This window comes from Pristis pectinata, chromosome 6, assembly GCF_009764475.1.
Source record: "Pristis pectinata isolate sPriPec2 chromosome 6, sPriPec2.1.pri, whole genome shotgun sequence".
Lineage (NCBI taxonomy): Eukaryota > Metazoa > Chordata > Chondrichthyes > Rhinopristiformes > Pristidae > Pristis > Pristis pectinata.
This window is the reverse complement of record NC_067410.1, coordinates 44,689,636-44,710,345: the sequence shown is the minus strand read 5'-3', so window position 1 is coordinate 44,710,345 and position 20,710 is coordinate 44,689,636. Positions and strand designations below refer to the sequence as shown.

The 20,710-nt window shown below is 42.7% G+C and overlaps 1 protein-coding gene across 1 annotated transcript in view; it reads left to right on the top strand.

Annotated features, from left to right (window-relative positions):
* The window catches only part of itpr1b (inositol 1,4,5-trisphosphate receptor, type 1b), a 440,649-nt gene that overhangs the window by 156,948 nt on the left and 262,991 nt on the right, over positions 1 to 20,710 (top strand). Inside the window, 10 exon segments of the mRNA XM_052018719.1 lie at positions 29 to 216; positions 1,744 to 1,894; positions 7,393 to 7,447; positions 8,235 to 8,400; positions 12,384 to 12,566; positions 13,471 to 13,560; positions 13,649 to 13,786; positions 14,879 to 15,004; positions 18,291 to 18,491; positions 19,640 to 19,891. Of these exon segments, the coding sequence (XP_051874679.1) occupies positions 29 to 216; positions 1,744 to 1,894; positions 7,393 to 7,447; positions 8,235 to 8,400; positions 12,384 to 12,566; positions 13,471 to 13,560; positions 13,649 to 13,786; positions 14,879 to 15,004; positions 18,291 to 18,491; positions 19,640 to 19,891 (1,550 nt within the window).

Sequence of the window (20,710 nt, the reverse complement as noted above, 5' to 3'; positions counted from 1 at the left end):
CTGACTGATGAATGAATGTGTATTGCAGGAAGCAATGTGATGAGGTCAATTCATGGAGTCGGGGAGCTGATGACCCAAGTAGTGCTGAGAGGAGGTGGCTTTCTACCCCTCACTCCCATTGCACCACAGGATGGTTCTACTAAGCAACAGAATGAGCCAGAGAAGGAAGATATTTTGGTTATGGACACAAAATTAAAAACCATTGAAATACTGCAGGTAATGTTCACAAAATTGAGCTTGAGTACCATTGACATTGCAGGTCACAAGTTCAAGATTACTCATTGGAGTTTTTTAGGGAGTTGCTTGCACTGCTTCAACATTTTCTGTTTGATCATTTGCTGCTTTCGGTTCTGCTTTCTTTTCTCACCACCAAAAAAAAACTGCTCTGCAATATACAACAAATAAAAACGTGGCTTGTGATCCTGGGCAACTTCTAATAAAGCTCTGTGGTTCCATGGAGCCCTAGAGCCACGTGAAGTTGTTTACCCTCGGAATTTCCCTTGTTACCATTCCTGAATGTTGCCTTACTGTTGCAGAAGCGCAACAATGGAGAATTGTAAAATATAAATGTGTTCCATAAATCAGAGCAACAAATTCACTTTACTCTGGTATTAATGATGAAAGATGATGTTGATAGGCTGAAACTTGAAGCGTTTCAACCTATTTTAACAGTGCACATGAATTAATAGTTGAATGAATGGCAGAGAAGAGTTTGCATTTGATGCTATTGAAGCAACAATAAATTGTTTTACCCCAGTGCAGTTGTCACTTTGTGCTAGACCATTTCTCTGTGTGCAGTCTTCAACTCATTATTGGTTGAAAATTTGTGTCTTAAAGTGCAGCATGTATCTTTTTTTAATATGTTGCAATAGTGAGGTTTTAAAAATGTTGAGCCTGTTCCCTCAGCCCACAGATCATTTATTTCATTCTTTCATGGCTCCAATGACACCGTTGTCCAGGCCATTTTCCCTTATCAACAGGAGTTGCAACAATGGACTGCCATTATACAAAATTATTTTACCCAAGCCGTGCTTGCAATCCAGTCTTAAGGTATCCACAAAGAATTGGTCTTGATAAAACAAAACTTCACACTGCTGTACATGTTAAATGATGGAGGTAGAAAGTTCCAAACCTGAAAGAGGACCAAAGACTCTGTACTCAGAACTGAGTCTTTTGAACCTATGCCATGACCACTATTCTTTGCCTTCAAACACGTTAAAATAAGCCAAATGTTCCTGCCTGTGGCAGTGCCTTTAACACTGACATTTTTCAGTTTCCACATCAATTTAGTGTTACATTTGTGCCTCTGAATCAGGAGGTCCTGAGTTCCAATCCCATTCCAGAGATCTGAGCAGACAAACCTGATACCAGTGGAGCACTCTACTCTCGGAGAGGTATTTTTGATGAGTTATTATACAGAGGCCCAAGTTACCCTTTTGGGTGACTGTTTAATCCAAACTCAACCCTATTTTGAAGAAGGACGTGGCAATACTCCCTGCTATCCTGGATGGTATTTACCACAACCAATGCCATGAAAACAGACTAATTGCCAATTGTCTCATTGTTGTTTGTGGAGCCACACTATGTACAAACAAGTTGCTAGGTTCTACATTATCAAAAATACTTGATTGACTATTAAATGCCTTGGGACATCCAGAATTTGTGAAAGGGGTTGTATCTGATTTAATTTTGAAGCAAGAGTAGCTCTGCTAAAATTCACCATTTTTACCATTCTTGTTTTAGTTCATTTTGAACGTTCGTTTGGATTATCGAATCTCTTGTCTTCTCTCCATATTTAAACGGGAGTTTGATGAAAGCAATGCACATCATCAGTCGACTGACTCCCCACCAAGTATAGGATCAGCTTCTCAGGATGGGGCAAGTAATGTTCCAGGTTTGTATCAACCGGCTGGTTTATTGAATACTTCATTACATTGTCCTAGAAGAGACTTCATCCTTATTTAAACTTATGGTGTTCTGAAATTTGTCAGAGAGCCCTGCCAACCCACTTCATCTAAAAACACTGTTATTTCTCAACTTAAAGTGTGACACCCAGTTCTACCAGCCTATCACTCCTCTTGGCCATCAACTGTGTCTAAATCAAGAGAGTGCAAGGCTGACACCTCATATTGCACAAGTACAAGCTTCCTCCAACCCCAAACCACATACCCAACCCACTGGGTTTGGTCACCATTGTGATGTCTGTTCCTTAACCACTAACTTCCTCTCCCTCTCTGGCCACTGTCTGAACCAAAACCAGATTGTCCGCAACCCTTTATGTCATATGTGTCTTGAGAGGAACTTTGAACCATTTATCCACACCAGCACACCACTGATGACCACCTGAACATCAACCCATGCTCGGGCCTGGCCTCAGATCATCTGCTGTTGAATCCTATTCAAGCTGTGCATTTATTTATTTCAATATGCTCCTGGATAGCCTCTTAAGCTATTCAATCCCCACCTTCCACTAAACTTTAGGTTAAACTTAACCCTACAACCCATGTGCTAACTTGTCCTGTACTATTCCCCCAGCATCCCTTTGCTTGCTGACCTATGTTGCTTAGCTTAGACGGCACCTCAATTTTTAAAATGTTCATTCTGCAGTTGGATAACATAATCATGAACCAGACTGATGATGAAAAGTTCAGATGGGGAAATAAAACAGTAAGTAAGATGGTCAAAGAAAGAGTATATGAAAAGACAGGTCTGAACAAAAGGGATTCCAAAAATCATCTATGGACATGTAAACAGAAAGTTGGTAGAAAGGGGAAAGTTGGGGCTGATGGGGAGCTAAAAAATTGATCTTATGGAGGTACTGAGCATGGCCAAAGTAATTTACATTAATCTTTATCTCGGTCATACTGAAGGAATCTCAGGAAAAGAATTTGTAACTGAGATAGTGTATGAGAGAAAAATTGATAAAGGTCTAGAAGGGCTGTCTGCATTTGGACCTTAAATCACTTGGTCCAGCTTGAATGTATTGCAGGTTGCTGGGTAAAATAACCATAGAGATTACATATTAGCCACAATGAAAACATCTATAGTGCTTAAGTTCTGGAGAATTGCAAATGCTATACCCTTGTTCAAAAAAGAATGTGTGGATAAACCCAACAATGATAACTGGACTGCTTAGCCCCTCTGGTAGTGAAATCTTTAGAAACTGTAATTGTGAGCAAAATTATTGGACAAGATTGGTTTGATCAGAGCAAGCCAGCTTCTACTTATCTCTGTGTATGTATATAATATATGTATATATATCTGTGTGTGTGTATATGATTTTAACAGATTTTCTATGAGCATGTTCATTCCCATAATTAGAACATAGAACACTACAGCACAGTACAGGCCCTTTGGCCCACAATGTTGTGCCAACATGTTATCCTGCTCTAAGATCTATCTAACCTTTCCCTCCCACATAGCTCCCTATTTTCTATCATTCATGTGTCTATCTAAGAGTCTCTTAAATGTTTCTAATGTATCTGCCCCCACAACCTCTGCAGGCAGTGCATTCCATGCACCCACCACTCTGTGTAAAAAAAAAAAACAAAAAAAACAACCTACCCCTGACATCCCCCTTATACCTTCCTCCAATCACCTTAAAATTATGTCCCCTCGTGTTAGCCATTGTCGCCCTTGGAAAAAGACTCTGACTGTCCTCTCAATCTATACCTCATCACCTTGTACACCTCTATCAAGTCTCCTCTCATCCTCCTCTCCAAAGAGTAAAGCCTTAGCTCACTCGACCTATCCTCATAAGACATGCTCTCCAATCCAAGCAACATGCTGGTAAATCTCCTCTGCACCCTCTCTAAAGCTTCCACATCCTTTCTACAATGAGGCGACCAGAACTGAACACAATACTCCAAGTATGGTCTGACCAGAGTCCTATAGAGCTTCAACATCACCTTGCAACTCTTGAACTCAATACCCTGACTAATGAAGGCAAACACTCCCTATGCCTTAACAAACCTATTGATCTGTGTGGCAACCTTGAGGGATCTATGGATGTGGACCCCAAGATCCCTCTGTTCCTCCACACTGCTAAGAGTCCTGCCTTTAAACTTGTATTCTGCCTTCAAATTTGATCTCCTGAAGTGTATCACTTCACACTTATCCGGGTTGAACTCCATGTGCCACTTCTCAGCCCAGCTCTGCATTCTGTCAATATCCTGTTGTAATCTACAGCAACTTTCTACACTGTCCACAACACCACCAACCTTTGTATCGTCAGCAAACTTACTAACCCACCCTTCCACATCCTCATCCAAGTCACTTATAAAAATCACAAAGAGCAGGGGTCCCAGAACAGATCCCTACGGAACATCAGTAGTCTCCGACCTCCAGGTAGAATACACTCCAACTACCACCACCCTCTGTCTTCTATGGGCAAGCTAATTCTGAATCGATGCAGCCAAGTTTCCCTGGATCCCATGCCTCCTGACTTTCTGAATAAGCCTTCCATGAGGAACCTTATCAAATGCCTTACTAAAATCCATGTACACCACATCCACTGCTCTACCTTCTTCAATGTGCTTTGTCACATCCTCAAAAGGATTCAATCAGGCTCATGAGGCATGACCTGCCCCTCACAAAGCCATCTTGACTGTCCCTAATCAGCCTATGCTTCTCTAAATGCCCATAAATCCTGTCTCTAAGAATCTTCTCCAGTAATTTGCCCACCACTGAAGTAAGACTCACTGGTTTGTAATTCCCAGGGTTATCCCTGCTCCCTTTCTTAAACAAAGGAACAACATTTGCCACCCTCCAATCATCTGGCACTACTCCTGTGGCCAGTGAGGATGCAAAGATAGTCACCAAAGGCACAGCAGTCTCTTCCCTAGCTTCCCATAATAACCTTGGATATATCCTGTCTGGCCCTGGTGACTTAGCTATCCTAATGTTTTTCAATAGTTCCAACACATCCTCTTTCCTCACATCAACATACCCAAGCATATCAGTCTGTTGTACGCCATCCTAACAAACGTCGTCTCTCTCTGGTGAATACTGAAGCAAAGTATTCATTTAGGACCTCCCCTACCTCTTCTGACTCCAGGCACATTTCCCCTTTTATCCCTGATCGGTCCTACCCTCACTCTAGTCATCCTCTTATTCTTCACATATGTGTCGAACGCCTTGGTCCTTTTTCCTTGATCCTACTCGCCAAGGACCTCTCATGTCCCCTTCTAGCTCTCCTAAGTCCATTCTTAAGCTCCCTCCTGGCTACCTTGTAACTCTCCAGAATCCTGTCTGATCCATGCTTTCTAAACCTCAGGTAACCTCTCTTCCTCTTAACAAGATATTCTACATCTCGTGTCAACCACGGTTCCTTCACTCTACCATCCTTTCCTTGCCTCAATGGGACAAACCTATCCAGAGCCCCATGCAAGTATTCCTTAAACAACCTCCACATTTCTGCTGTGCGCTTCCCCAAGAACATCTGTTCCCAATTTACACTCCCAAGTTTCTGCCTAATAGCATCATAATTCCCCCTCCCCCAGTTAAATACTTTCTCATATCATCTGCTCCTATCCCTCTCCAAGGCTATGGTAAAGAGTTATGGTCACTATCTTCAAAATGCTCTCCCACCGAGAGATTTGAAACCTGATCATGCTCATTGTCTAGTACCAGGTCCAGTATGGCCTCTCCTCTAGTCGGCCTGTCCACATACTGTGTCAGGAATCCTTCCTGTACACACCGAACAAACTCCATCCCATCTATCCCCTTTACACTAAGGAGGTGCTAGTCAATATTCGGGAAGTTGAAATCACCCATGACAACAACCCTGTTATTTTTGCACCTCTCCAAAATATGCCTCCCAATCTGCTCCTCAGCATCTCTGCTGCTATTGGGGGCATCTGTAGAATACTCCCAATAGAGTGATCACTCCCTTCCTGTTTCTGACTTCCACCCACACTGACTCAGTAGATGATCCCTGCAGGATGTCCTCCCTTTCTACAGCTGTGACACTGTCCCTGATCAGCAAAGCCACTCCCCCACCTCTTTTACCTCTGTCCCTATTCCTTTTGAAACATCTAAACCCTGGAATATCCGGCAGTCATTTCTGCCCTTGTGACAGCCAAGTCTCTGTAATGGCCACCACGTCATAGTTCTACGTACTTACCCATGCTCTAAGTTCATCACTCTTGTTCCTGATAATTCTCGCATTAAAGTAGACACCCTTCAGCCCATCCAACTGACTGCAATTTTGCCCTTTCAAATGCCTGTCTTTCCTCAGTCTTTTTACACTCTGCATCTACTTGTACACTAAATGCACCAACCTCTGGCCTATCACTCTGGTTCCCATCCCCCTGCCAAACTAGTTTAAACCCTCCCCAACAGTTCTAGCAAACCTACCTGCAAGAATATTGGTCCCCCTCCAGTTCAGGTGTTACCCGTTCCTTTTGTACAGGTCGTACCTTCCCCAGAAGAGACCCCAATGATCAACAAATCTGAAACCCTGTCCCCTGCACCAATTTCTCAGCCACGCATTCATCTGCCAAATCATCCTATTCTTACCCTCACTGGTGTGTGGCACAGGCAGCAATCCAGAGATTACTACCCTTGAGGTCCTGCTTTTCAGCTTCCTACCTAACTCCCTGTATTCCCTCTTCAGGACCTCATCTCTTTTCCTACCTATGTCATTGGTACCAATATGTACCACGACCTCTGGCTGTTCACCCTACCCCTTCAGAATGCTGTGGATCCAATCCAAGATGTCCCTGACCCTGGCACCTGAGAGGCAACATACCATTTGGGAATCTTTCACGTCCACAGAATCTCCTGTCTCTCTCCTCCCCACCCCTAACTATCAAATCCCCTATCACTACCACCCTCCTGCCCCCTTCCTTTCTGCACCACACGACCCGGCTCAGTGCCAAAGACCTGGTCACTGTGGCTTTCCCCTGGTAGGTTCCCTCCCACCTCCCCTCACCCCGCCCCCCCCTCCCCCCAAACAGTATCCCAAGCAGAATACCAGTTATTGAGGGGAATGGCACTACCTGCCTATTCTCTGTCCTTCACCTGTCAGTCACCCAGCTTCCTGCCTCCTGCAGCTTCGGAGTGACTACCTCCCTGTAACTCTTGTTTATATACTCCTCGGTATCCCGTAGGACCCAAAGGTCATCCAGCTGCAGCTCCAGTTCCCTAACACGGTCTGTAAGGAGCTGCAGCTGGATGCACCTCATGCAGATGTAGTTATCAGGGAGAGTGGATGTCTCCCAGAACTCCCACATCTCACAAGCTGAACACACCACTGACCCTGGAGCCATTCTCCTATATATTTATATAAAATATATAGTATTTATTTATATACAACTTAATATATTTATATAAAAATATATGCCAGTGATGGGTTGAGTAACTCCTTGGGTTCTTCCATTTGTTTTTCAGGGACATTAGATTTTGAGCACATTGAGGAGCAAGCTGAAGGGATCTTTGGTGGAAGGCAAGTATTGATGTCAGATGTTTTGGTAAAACCCATCAGATAGCTGGTATAGTTATTGTTGTGGACTGTTGCCCTTTCCAGAAGAGGGCTAAACAATGGGATAGCACTGTTGTGTTGGGCTTCATAAGTATAAAGTGACAAGAAATGAAGGCTGTAAGTGGGTTCAGACTCTGCCATAATCGATTTATAATATGTACTGAGTTGTGGTTGTGGCACAGCCTTAGTCATTGGATAGGTAAGGAATGTCGGGAAGCCATTCACATGGAAAGTAATTCTGGGCATGACCCTATGTCTATCCTGTCTGCAGATTACAGGCATAGGATAACATAAGCAGAGACATTACATGAATAAAGGTATGAAATCAAATATCTTGGTACCAGACCTATTGTAGCAGTGAACGTTGAATGGAATATCTGTCTACGTACTCTCCAGTGTGTTTTTTTTGGGGTGGGGGGGGGGGTGCGTTTTCAGCCTTTAGTCCTATGCCAAAGATTTAATCAATATAGAGGGAACACATCAGCACTGAAGGTACCATTATATAGGTCTGATGTTAAGAGGAGAAGGGAATGCTCCACACTGTCCTGGCCGATACTTATTGCTTGATTAACATTGCAAAAGCAAATTTATTGCATTGATGTCCTGTACTTTTTTTCTTAAATAGAGCAGTAATTACAGTACAAAAGTATTGGCTGTAATGTGTTCTTGGAATAACTGAGGTCATCTAGGATGCAAGTTTTCTATCTGGAAGTGAATACCATGTGCTATTTCTATTTTTCTTTCAATGCAGTGATGAAAATACACCATTAGATCTGGATGATCATGGAGGAAGAACTTTTCTGCGGGTCCTGCTTCATCTCACAATGCACGACTATCCACCTTTGGTGTCTGGAGCACTCCATCTCCTATTTAGACACTTTAGCCAGAGGCAGGAGGTCCTTCAAGCATTTAAGCAGGTACTTGAAGACTTTTATAGATTGCTAATGTAAAAACTACCCATTTTGCTGGCGACTCCTTCATGCTCTTTTAGACTTTGAAATTCCTGTAGTCATTAAGGGATTGTGGGTGTATGACTGTTACCACACCTTTTCCCATTAATAGGTGAGGTGTTGTCCAATGTCAGATGCCTATTCGAAGTCTGGTATACTTTTATAAAAACCTGTTTTGAATGAACTTGCTAAGTACAGAAGACCTGGCCACATGGTATTTAAATCTTGACTCCATCTCGTCGTCGTCCCCCCCCCCCCCCCCCCCGGAGGGATAGTTTGCAATGGTGACTGTGTGTTGGATTCTGTGTTTCAACGTTTTGGGATTTGGGATGATAATGTGATTAACAGATGGAAACCATGAACATGGGTAACTCAATTAAAAATATAAGGCGTACAACCTAATTTTGCCAACTCTGTGGTGCAATACTGCTTGTGCCCCTCTGCTTACCTTGTCCTGAGAAGGCCTGACTATCAGTGGTTTGCATTTCTTCACGTAGAAGATGTTCATATCATTACAGAGATACAGCATGGAAACAGGCCCTTTGACCCTCCGAGTCCGTGCTGACCATCAACCACCCATTTTCAGGTTAATCCTATCCCAACCTACTTTATTCCCCCCACACTTTCATAAACCCGCCCCTCCTCAACACGCCCAGATTTGACTACTCACCTACAACTGGGTGCAATTTCAGCGGCCAATTAACCTACCGACCCACATGTCTTTGGGATGTGGGAGGAAACCGGCGCACCTGACAGAAACCCACGCAGTCACAAGGAGAACGTGCAAACTCTACGCAGACAGCACAGGAGGTCATAATAGAACACAAGCTGTTGGAGCTGAGGTAGCAGCTCTATTAGCTGCACCACTGTATTCCTACCACCCTGTCCTCTAAGCTTTAAGTAACGTATACTGATGTTGATTATAATCTAACAGTGTGGTTATTGACATAGTTTTTGGTCTTATTTACCAAGGTTACACTTGCAGCAGCATTGTTCTTGATAATTTCATGCTACTCTGCATGTTTAACCAAGTGTAGACAGAGTTCTGGGCATGCAGACTCTGGACCCTTCCATTGAGAGGACAGGCTAGGGATTTTTGTTTGGTATGTGATCAGTGCTAATGTACAGATGGCAAGTATCTCAGGATTAAAGCTAATAGTGTTTCTGGATGGAATTTTGTTTTGGATTTGCTCAACAAACTGGACGTGATTACTTTGTGTTTTTAATTCATTTTTATGGAAACAAAGTGCTGAGCAAGGTTCAGCTGGGTAAATGGGTCAACCATTCTGGGTCAAGGTGAAACATAAATCTGATCAATTAAATCAATTCAACTTTGAAGCATTCGGGACCAGCTTTATAAAAATTGCAACAGCCCATTCATTCCTTCAAATTTGCTCCACCAATCAGTTGCACTCTGACTTGCCTGAGCTGTTTGTTTTAGCTCTGTATCTCCTGGTGTATAAGGACAGTTATATAGTGTCGCTTGAGAGTTTCAACCACGATCTTATTGAATGAGAAGCACCCCAAAGGGCTGAATGATCTCCCTCTGTGATGGTTTAACTTGAATTTCCTGTTGTGTTCCCTCCAGGGGAGATACTTGGACACTATCTGGTTATGCCTGCTTAGGTGCTTATTGCCCTAAGATTCAATGTCCCTCTATGCCCACAACATCTGTATGTAGCTTTAATTCCAATGGCAAAAATGGTCAGAAGCTGGGTTAAGGAGACATCTGGTGCTCTTTGATACATAGAAAAATTGAGGATAAACAGATATTTGAGAAACCGTACTTTATCTGCACTTTTGATCGGGGACTATTGGAGTAACAACTTGGGCCATCTTTGGCTGGCTTCTACTTCAATTATGATAGGCCAATGTGAGAACTCATAAGTAGCTTAAAGTGCAGATGTGTGTCAGGTTTGGAAGGTAACTCTGGGCTTCGATGTTCCAACACATGAACTTGGTTCTCCAAGCCAATCAAACTGTTGTGTCTCTGCCTTGAGCAGTCATAGGCCAGTGATTCACAGGAATCAGTAGAGATTTTTTCTCCCCAGAAGCTCTAAGGACATGCTTTAACCTTTTTCTCCATCTACCTGGTGATTTCATGCCAGAATAGGAGCTTGGACTAGCATGTATGGTGTTGGGCAGGCGATTACAGCCTGACCCTCAGTGACTAGGTATAATTAGGGCCATGCTGCTGGGGAAGTTGGGAGAGAGTGCCGATGTTGGTTTACTTACCGTGTACAAGGTTATTGTAGATGGACGAGAGGAGATTTTAACATTGGTAGTATTGAAGATGAAGGTAATGGGAATGGAGAATAGGAAGGTGAGGCTCTGGCTCTGTGTAACCTTGGAGTATCACATACAGGGCTTAGAAGTAACTGGAATGAGACGCATGCTAGTTGACCACTGGATCTCACTTAGCCATTGAACCAGGGAGGAAGATGCAAATGTGGATGTTCTCTGGAGAGACAAGACACCTTCCAAGGCATTCTGGCACAAAATAATGTGGAGCAAATAGAAGTATCATATCAGTGTGGGTTTTGAACCTGTAGCCAAAATTAATATTTGGGAAGGACATTGAGATTTGACTAAGAAATAAATGTTACCCATGGGCAAATAAAAAAGGAAAGGAATAGGAAGTCCCATGTGATCCAGCATAGTGGAGGAATTGGACAAAGTATTTTTAACTTCCTATTGGATTATTCTGCTTTTGCATTTCTTTTGCCACGGCCAGTAAATCATATGCAGGGGCTGGTGGGAAGATGAGGGATATGCCGGCCATCCTTATTAAGTGCATGTTGATGGCTGGAGTTGCCCTCAAATTCATTTGGTGAAAGTGTTCTCTTTCTGTGGTTGTGATGGTGAAACTCCAGGTGATTCAGCCCAATTGCTGGTGGGTGTAAGGTCGCAGTGCATAATACCCTAATTTGAAAATATTTTAATACATCTATGAAGTCACAAAATGTGTGGTATATAAATTAATAATTCACATTATCGTAGGATACTCCTGACACTGCAGATTAAGACCCATTTTGACCAGACGTAGCAGAATTATAACAAGTCCTAATAATTGTGGTTAACCGTAGGAGGAAGTTCTCCGGCCACTATTACAGCAGAGTATACAGTGCTTCAGTTTACATCTGACCTGGGAGTGCTTTGTTGAGTGTTTCTGGAAATAGAGGATATTTCCAAGTTTTCCATTTTAAAGGATAGAAATTTGATTTAATTTTAAGGAAGTAATTTGTGGTTAGAAGCTGGTAGATGTAACAGATGGAGTCACCTTAAAGTTTTATACTGTGAACAAAGTTTCAAGTCTGCCTAAGATCTTCTCTTAGGAAAATTACTGCTGTTCATTCAGTAAGTGGTCTGAATGTCTACCTTTCAGGAGGGTGTCCATGATGACCAAATAGAGCCTCCTAGTTGCAAAACTGGGGAGGAGTCCAAGACATGAGAATGGATCTCACTGAGGTATATTTTGTGGTGGCTAATCCTTGGCATTTTAACATGCTGGAAGTATAAACAAATAAGCTTGTCAAGCACTGTTCCATGCAGAGTTCATTGTTAGGCTTTTATTTCTACCTTGCAGCCCAAAAATATATTGCACTGTCGTTTGCTGGAAATGTGATAAAAACACAGCTGTTTATGGGAATGAAATTCAATTGGTGCAATGTTTCCTTTCTAGGGAAGGAAGTTAGTTGCATTATCAGTAAGAAGCCGAGCTTTTTTTTTTCCCTGTCCCTAGTTATTAGTTTCATCAGAAGAAATTTCTTGGAATAAGGACACCACCATTTCTCTCTTTTCCACCCCACCCACTGGGCCATTCCGTAGATCCTTTGTGAAAAGATTGGACTGAATGGACAGCAAGAACATGAAACATTGTTATACTGGTGACTTCCCTCATTCGGGACTTTCTGGGTTTCATTGTTTGATCTCTCTGTGATATCCCTCAGGTCCAGCTGCTTGTCACAAGCCAGGATGTAGAAAACTACAAACAAATCAAAGCTGACCTGGACCAGCTGAGGCTGCTGGTAGAAAAGTCCGAGCTGTGGGTTTTCAAGGGCCATGCCCATGATGAGTCAATGGAAGGTGGAGACAGCGCAACAGGCGGAAATGAACTGAAAAAGAAAAAAGACGTAAGATGTGTCCCTGATGGGAGAAGCAAACCAACTGAGCTGCACTAATAGCAAAAGGCACCTAATTGGGAGAATAAGTGAAAGACTGCGGATGATGGAAATCAGAAATGAAAACAAAATGCTGGAAGTCTTTGGCAGGTCAGGCAGCATCTGTCAAGAGAGAAACAGAGTTAATGTTCCAGGTCAATGAGCTTTCATCTTGGCACTTTTTTGATGAAAGGACATTGACCTGAAACACTAACTTTATTTTACACTCCACGGATGCTTCCTGGCCTGCTGAATATTTCCAGCATTTTGATTTTGACCCAAATGGGTGACCCCTGTTTGAGAACTTCTAATGTTTATTCCTTATAATTTTATGGTAACACTCTTTTTAAAAAAAAAGAACGTGAGTGTGATCATAAATGTGTGTTGGGGAGTTTTGTATGGCGGTTAAGAGAATATGAAAGGATAGTGAATCTGGGAGAGAGGACAAGGTTCCTTTTTAGCCTGTTTAACCCTTTTGATGTAGTGTTGATAAAGCTGAAATGCAATAAAATACAAGTATAATACAAGCAGTTGGAGGAGAGGATAAATTGAAGTTTAAGGAGAATCATTCTATTCTGTTTACTAATCCAGATTTTAGCCACTGACCTGAGAGGTAAAGCTATAAATGCCTATTTTTAGTTTTATAGTCTGAGATGTCATCTTCACATGAGATGTCCCTTCATGTTGATAGTTGGGTCTTTTGGTGGGAGAGGTCTATTCTGTAAGAATCAACAAGACAATTGCTGCTGGTTCATAAACTCCACCAGAAGCTTTGTGGCATATTCTACACAAAACATGGTGATTTTTGTAAATTGCAGTGCTATTCTTTAAATGAAGAGAAAGCATATTGTGTGTGTGTTTTTATTGTCCTAAACAGGGTGACTTTCCCAAGGGTCAGACTGCCAGTTCTGATGCTGTGGTTACCATTGAAAGCACCAGCAGCAAGAATTATCGAGTTATAAAGGAGGTGAGACATCTGAACTGTGGTGTGTATATTATCTCGATTTGCTTGGTTGTTACTTCAAATATGCCGATTCATGTTTTGTCTGTTCCAGGTTCTTATCCGGCTTAGTAAGCTGTGTGTCCAAGAAGGTTCATCTGTGAGGAAAAGCCGCAAGCAACAGCAGAGGTTATTGAGGAACATGGGGGCTCACGCTGTCGTCCTAGACCTCTTGCAGATTCCTTATGAGAAGGTACTGGCTGATCCTCTAAAAGTGCCATACTGGAGCCTAGAATGCCTTATTTGCCTATCATTCATGGCCCCCATTCAGCAGTTACGTACCTTCAATTTCCTTTTGAAGATCTTTTGTGTACAAGATATTGAGAGGAATAGATAGAGTGGACAGTCAGCGCCTCTTTCTCAGGGCACCAATGCTCAATACATGAGGACGTGGCTTTAATGTAATGGGTGGGAAGTTCAAGAGAGATATCAGGAAGGTTTTTCACCCAGAGAGTGGTTGAGGCATGAAATATGCTGCCTGGGGTGGTGGTGGAGGCAGGTACATTGGTCAAATTCAAGAGATTGCTAGATAAGCATATGGAGGAATTTAAAATAGAGGGATATGTGGGAGGAAGGGGTTAGATAGTCTTAGGTGAGGTTTAAAGGTCGGCACAACATTGTGGGCTGAAGGGCCTGTATTGTGCTGTACTGTTCTATGATCCAAGGCGATGCACAAATTTGTTGTTTGGGTCTCGAGCATGAAACGTGCATTTGCCTCGTGCAGGTCATCAGAAGTGTGTGAAGAAATGTGTTCTTCAGTGAATAAATGCTGTCTGAGACCTTGGGTGTTAAGAATAATTGTTCCATGCATTACCAGATTTTCACTTCAAAATAAACACACTTTGGAGTAGTTTTTGACTTGGTTCAGGTAATAGTGAGTGGGCAGTGCATTTTAATCTTTCTGACTACAGTGAAAGTTGACAAAAGGTCCAGATTTGATGTGAGCAAGTGTTTTATGCAGCGAGGTATGGTATGAAATTTGCAGGTGGAAAGGTTGATGGAAGCAACTTCTGTCATCGCTTGCAAAAGAGAATTGGGAAAAATACTTGAAAGGGGGAAAAAAAAATACGGAACAGAAGTTGGAGATTAAATAGATCTAGAAAAAGTTGGGAAAGGCACTTTGGGACACATGGCCTCTTCTCGTGTGTATTGCTCTCTGGAATGGAAGCACAATCTCCCCAACTTAACGATCCATGTTCCTTAGTGTTGTGGGTTCCCAGCAAAGCACAGCTGTGCTGTTGTTTACTTGTGGAATGTGACCATGTCGGCTTCTTGTCCTCTACAGGCTGAAGATATCCGAATGCAAGAGATCATGAAGCTGGCACACAAGTTTCTGCAGAATTTCTGTGCTGGCAACCCACAGAACCAGGCTCTTCTGCACAAGCACATCAACCTTTTCCTTAATCCAGGGGTAAGTGCATGGCTTGGAACCCAGCAGCCTTCCAACTCACACAGCTAGCATCTGTGTGTCACTTGTAGCTGACCATTTTAAGTTGGTGTGTTCTTGAGAAGCCAGGGTGATTGCTGTGTGGACAGTATTGTTTTGTTAGCCTCTGTATTGCCTTATAGAAAGGTCCCAGGCAGATCTACTCGGACCTTCAGGTGACTTCACAGCTCAATCCCAGTAGTTTGCAGAAAGTGGCAGCGTTGAACAAGTCAATCCAGTTCTGTCTTTGTGTCCATGACTACCTGTCCAGCTGAGAGAAGCAATTTAAATTAGATGTTCTGAGTGTACTTGCAGCTAGATGTTCCAGTATATTAAACTTTTGAGTGACTGTGTATTAACCACACTTTTTGGTTAATAACCATCAAAGATACCTGACCTGAACCTTTTCCTTTGCACACACACTGTCAATTAGTCACTGAATTTTGAAGTTCAGTGAACAGCTGATCGTGAGATCACAGGTGACTCTGATCTGCCCTCTGAGAGGACATGTAATGAATAGCTGCCGCAGAAGGTGGCTTTGTAACAAGTAAACCTCCACTGCCATTGGATTTTATGACTGACTTCCAACTCCATCATTCCTACTCTATCCCCATGTTCCTAGGTTCCATTAGCCTGAAGAATCTGCTGATCTCGGTTTTGAATATAATGATGGAATATCCTGCTCTCTTTGGTTTCAGCAGGCAGATACATTGTGATAATGAAGTCGTAGAATTGTAGGTCACTGAGTACCTTGCCCCCAGATGCTTGGAGGGGAGGAGCAAGCCAACTGAATTGATGAATCAAATCCTTTTTTACTGCCCATGCTTGAAAGCATTGTTCGAATCATAAGGGGAATTTCTAACCTCCCAGGAAGTGCAGTTTCACTTCTGTCTTTGAAAGTGTTCTTAGAATTAAAGGGGAAATTAGAAATTCTATTAATTCTTTAATATGTGTTTTGAAATTTATCAGATTCCTTTTTCCTGTTAACTACCCTTAGCAAAACTTATTTTCGTAAAAGTGTCATTCTGCATCACTCGAGTCCAACTTAAAGATTTTCCAGTTTAACTTTTATTCGAACATTGGGACAGCTGTGGATTGTATAGGATTATACATATATGCATATACAGTGAATTATAGATGCCAGCTGGTGGACCTATTGACTGTATTCCTCCTATTTACCATCCACCTCACTGAATACTTTTTTCTCAAAGGAAATATTCAAAGACAAGGAATAGGATGGGAGGAGGTAAACCTAGAGTAAGGTCTGTATGTGTGCACTAATGGGTGAGCCACAATCAGCAAAGTTTAAGAGGGTGTTGAGAACTGCATGATCAGTACAATATAGGTCAGAGATGGGAATTGAAATATGGTGCTTTCGTTGAACAAAATCTTGAACAGTGTCCTCAATTCTGGCCACTGACTGGTTTAAAGCAGAAATTAAACATTGACAGTTCAGGGAAGGGCCAAGGGACTGATTCTCAGTGTGGCAAGACTTGAGTATATTGGGCCTTTCAGCCCAGAAAGGAGGCATCTGAGAAGCTATTCAGTAGAGTTAGGATGTATAAAAAAAAAAGCAAAGTTAAACAAGCATTTTACTTTAAGTTAGCCCTTGGCATAGATGTTAAATAGCTATCATAATGGTTTTCCTGGGGGACTGATCAATGTCCCATTGAGTTATGAGATGCTGAACTACATAGGATGCCTGCTTGGATTTTCTTGAGTGGATGAACTGTATTTGGTTGAGTAATCCCCAATATGAACTGATTTTGTGGCTGAACTGAACCATGATCCAAGTTCTTAAATTTAGGTGAGGTGTCAAATTTGACATTTTCCTCTCTGCTTTTAGGGGGTCGGTCTGCCTTTCACAATATTGGGCATTGATGAGAGTGTTCAATTGCACTTTATTTTGGTTGTATTCAACCTAAATAATTGAGGGAAGATGAGAAATGGGCACAGTTGTGAATGGTGGTTTATAGCTGTCAGTGTGGCCCAAGTCAAGGCACTGTCCCGATTCTTGGCACAATGGGTATTTGTAGTGCGGCTGCTCTTGCCCAAGTCCAGGTTGACACTCCAATGGATTAAGTACAAGCTTGTGTACCGCAGGGGAGCTGTTAAATTGAAACCCCGACTGCCCTCCAAGAAAGATTCAAAAACATCTATTAGCGCTGCTAAAAGAGGATCTTAATTCCTCATGTAGCACCTCAATGTGGCACATATTGTTTTGTTACTACATGTCTGGTTATCTTTTTGTGGAAGCTGGCTATGTGCAGACTTGGAGCTCTTCGGCCCAACTTGTCCATGCCAACCAAATTGCCTACCTGAGCTGGTCCCATTTGCCTGCATTTGGCTCATATCTCTCTAAACTTTTATTATCCATGTACCTGTCCAAATACCTTTTAAACATTGTAATTGTACCAACCTCTGCCACTTCCTCTGGAAGCTTATTCCACATACCCACTGTGTGGAAAAAGTTGCCTCTTGGGTCCCCTTTAAATCTTTCCCCTCTCACTTTAAATCTCCGTCCTCTAGTTTTAGACTCACCTGCCCTGAGAAGAAGACTGTGACCATTCTCCTTATCAATGCCCCTTAAGGTTTTATATACCTCTAAGAGGTCACTTTCAGCCTTCTATGCTCTGGGGAAAAGAGCCCCAGTCTAACCAATCGCTCCTTACAACTCCAGCCCTCCAATCCTCGTGATTCTTTTCTGCACCTTTTCCAGCTTAATGGCATCCTTCCTAAAGCTGGGTAACCAGAACTGCATACAGTACTCTACTGTGGTCTCACTAACGTCTTGTACAGCTGTAACATGATGTTCCAACAGTTGTACTCGATACCCTGATCAATGAACACAAGTGTGCCAAACACCACCTTCACGACCCTGTCTACCTGCATCAGCACTTTCAGAGAACCTGTACCCATAGGTCTGTCTCTCCAGGGCCCTGCTATTTATTGTGTAAGTCTTGCAACACTTCATATTTGTCCGAGTTAAGTTCCATCTGGTAATCCCTGGCCCACTTTCTCAGTTGATCTAGATCCTGTTGTGATCTTAGATAACCTTCACTGCCCACAGTATAACTAATTTTGGTGTCATTAGTAAACCTACTAACCATGCGAACTACATTCTCATCCAGATCACTGTCAAAACTGTTCCATGCATTATGGGGATAAGGGCTGGAGGTTGGGTGGTGGACCGCAAGGGTTGGCACCAAAATGGCAGAGGTCCTCATTTACTCAGTGGTATGAAGCTCTGATTAGAGGTTTGATGTTTCAGATTCTGGAGGCTGTGACCATGCAGCACATCTTCATGAACAATTTCCAGCTGTGCAGTGAGATCAATGAGCGAGTGGTGCAGCACTTTGTCCACTGCATTGAGACGCACGGCCGCAATGTCCAGTACCTCAAGTTCCTGCAGACCATTGTGAAGGCGGAGGGGAAGTTTATCAAGAAGTGCCAGGATATGGTCATGGCTGAGGTGAGTGGTGCCAGTTAAATATCATAAGGTGGACACAACAAGTCAATATCTGAGCAATGCAGACAATAACCCACAGGCTCTGCAGTCATTGTCAGTCAAATCTCATGGATACAACAGACATCCTGTACTATCAGGGCTTGGCAAGTTTAAGGTGTCAAGTTCAGACGTCCATTTCAAACTCTAACAAGTACTGGTGATGTTTATCATGAGGAAAACTGCTGTCCAAAGGCATTAAAATCCAACTGCCTGGTCTTTGGTAGGAAGGGGTAGATTAGCAAGTACTGATACTTGTGTTGTGGAAGATGTGAAATGGAAGAGAACGTGAACTCCAGTGGAAGATTGGAAATAATTGGTAACTGAATTGGGGAGAATGATGAGGCCATTTTGTAATGCAACAAGTTGCTATGACCTAAGCGCCCTTGCCTGACAAGGTGATGGAGTAATTCAGTAATAATTTATAAAAGAGAACTGGATATGTATTTCAAGGGGTGGGGGGTGGTGGTGGGAGTGTGACTATCTGAAAGAACGGTGTGGAGCCAATTGGATATCTCTTTCAAGGAGTTGGCATGAAGGGCTGACTGGCTTCCTATGCTGGTGTGGGCTTCAATTCTCTTCGCAAGGAAGTTGCTGCACGTCCTCGAATAGGCTGATGTTAGAGCACTTGGATTTCCTATCTTCTTTCAGCAACTTATGCGTGGCTTGGGGGAATGAGAAACCGGAAGACAAATCAAAAAAAATTGACATTCTTACTAAATTTTAAAAAAATATTTTGGTTGACTGCTTATTCAGATGTCTTGAAATAAATAACTTTGGAGTCAGTCAATGGTGTAAGCTCTCCACTGGGTGTCAGCATGGGCCACTTGCTGGATACAACACTCACTAAGTGCAGTGTAAAGCTGAATGTGCTCTATCTTGAGACCAATTATTGCTGTACCAACTGAGGGTAGAAACCTCCAAAGATTGAGGAGAGGTGCCAAAAATGGGGGGGTGGGGGAGGGAATGTTCAATTCACAAGGTTAATCAAGTAGTCAAGTTTTGCAAGTCCATTGTCCAATTTTGTTGGTCAGTGTTCAATGTTTTCCGACGCAAGCCTGTTGCGGGCATGCTAACAAGACCTGAACTATGTTGGAACCATTATTTGTTGACAGCTGGTGAACGCTGGAGAAGATGTTCTGATTTTCTACAATGACCGAGCTTCCTTCCAGACTTTGGTACAGATGATGCGGTCTGAGCGGGACCGGATGGATGAGAACAGCCCTCTCATGTACCACATCCACTTGGTAGAGCTGCTGGCAGTCTGCACTGAGGGCAAAAATGTCTACACAGAGATAAAATGCAACTCTCTTTTACCCCTGGATGACATTGTCAGAGTATCGACCCATGAAGACTGCATACCTGAAGTAAGTGGACCATCTGGTGTTCCCACCCTTCTGGTCTGGATTAATTACATGGCAAATGTCCTTTGTTGATATGTGGAATTATTTGTTACAATCAATCCAATCCCACCTAATAGTGTTTGACTTTTCCTAGTTGTTTGTAATATTTCATTAGGGCATAAAGTCCTTCTGGTCATTGGGTCTGTGCTGGCTGTAAGACTTATCCCAGCATCCTACATTTATTCCCCTGCATCTTACTTTCTCTCACCTGCTTGTCAATTCTACCCCAATTCTCTTGCCAGCCACCTACAGTGGGGATTATTTACATCCGCCAAATCATCTGTCAACCTGGATATCTTTGGGAAATGGGAGCACTGGGAGAAACTTGTGACTCTTGATGTGACAGGGAGAATGTGCAAAGTACAACGCACACCCTTTCGCTTACGATTGTGACACTCCTAAAACCAATTTTTCTGAAAGCTGTGGCTGGACTTGAACCCTTGTCTGTATTGTATTTCCAAGCCTCTGGTCCAGTACATAACCACTTCACCACTTTGGGGTTGGCACTGGTTTGCCTCTCCAGTCCCTATCATACCACTGTGCCTTTTTTATTCTATCTAGTCCAATTTTTGCAGTGATTTTTGGATTTGATCTGTTATTTTCGAAATCCATTTTGCAAACCAGACAAGTTGATGGGATTTGCGTGGAACTAATGTTGACCATGAGTAATCGGAGTTCCCTTTAATCCTGCTCTGTACAACTATTGCAAAATCACCATGAGATCACCTTTAGGCTGGAGATATAGAAATGATTTGTCATACACAGCCACATTCTGTTTCAAAT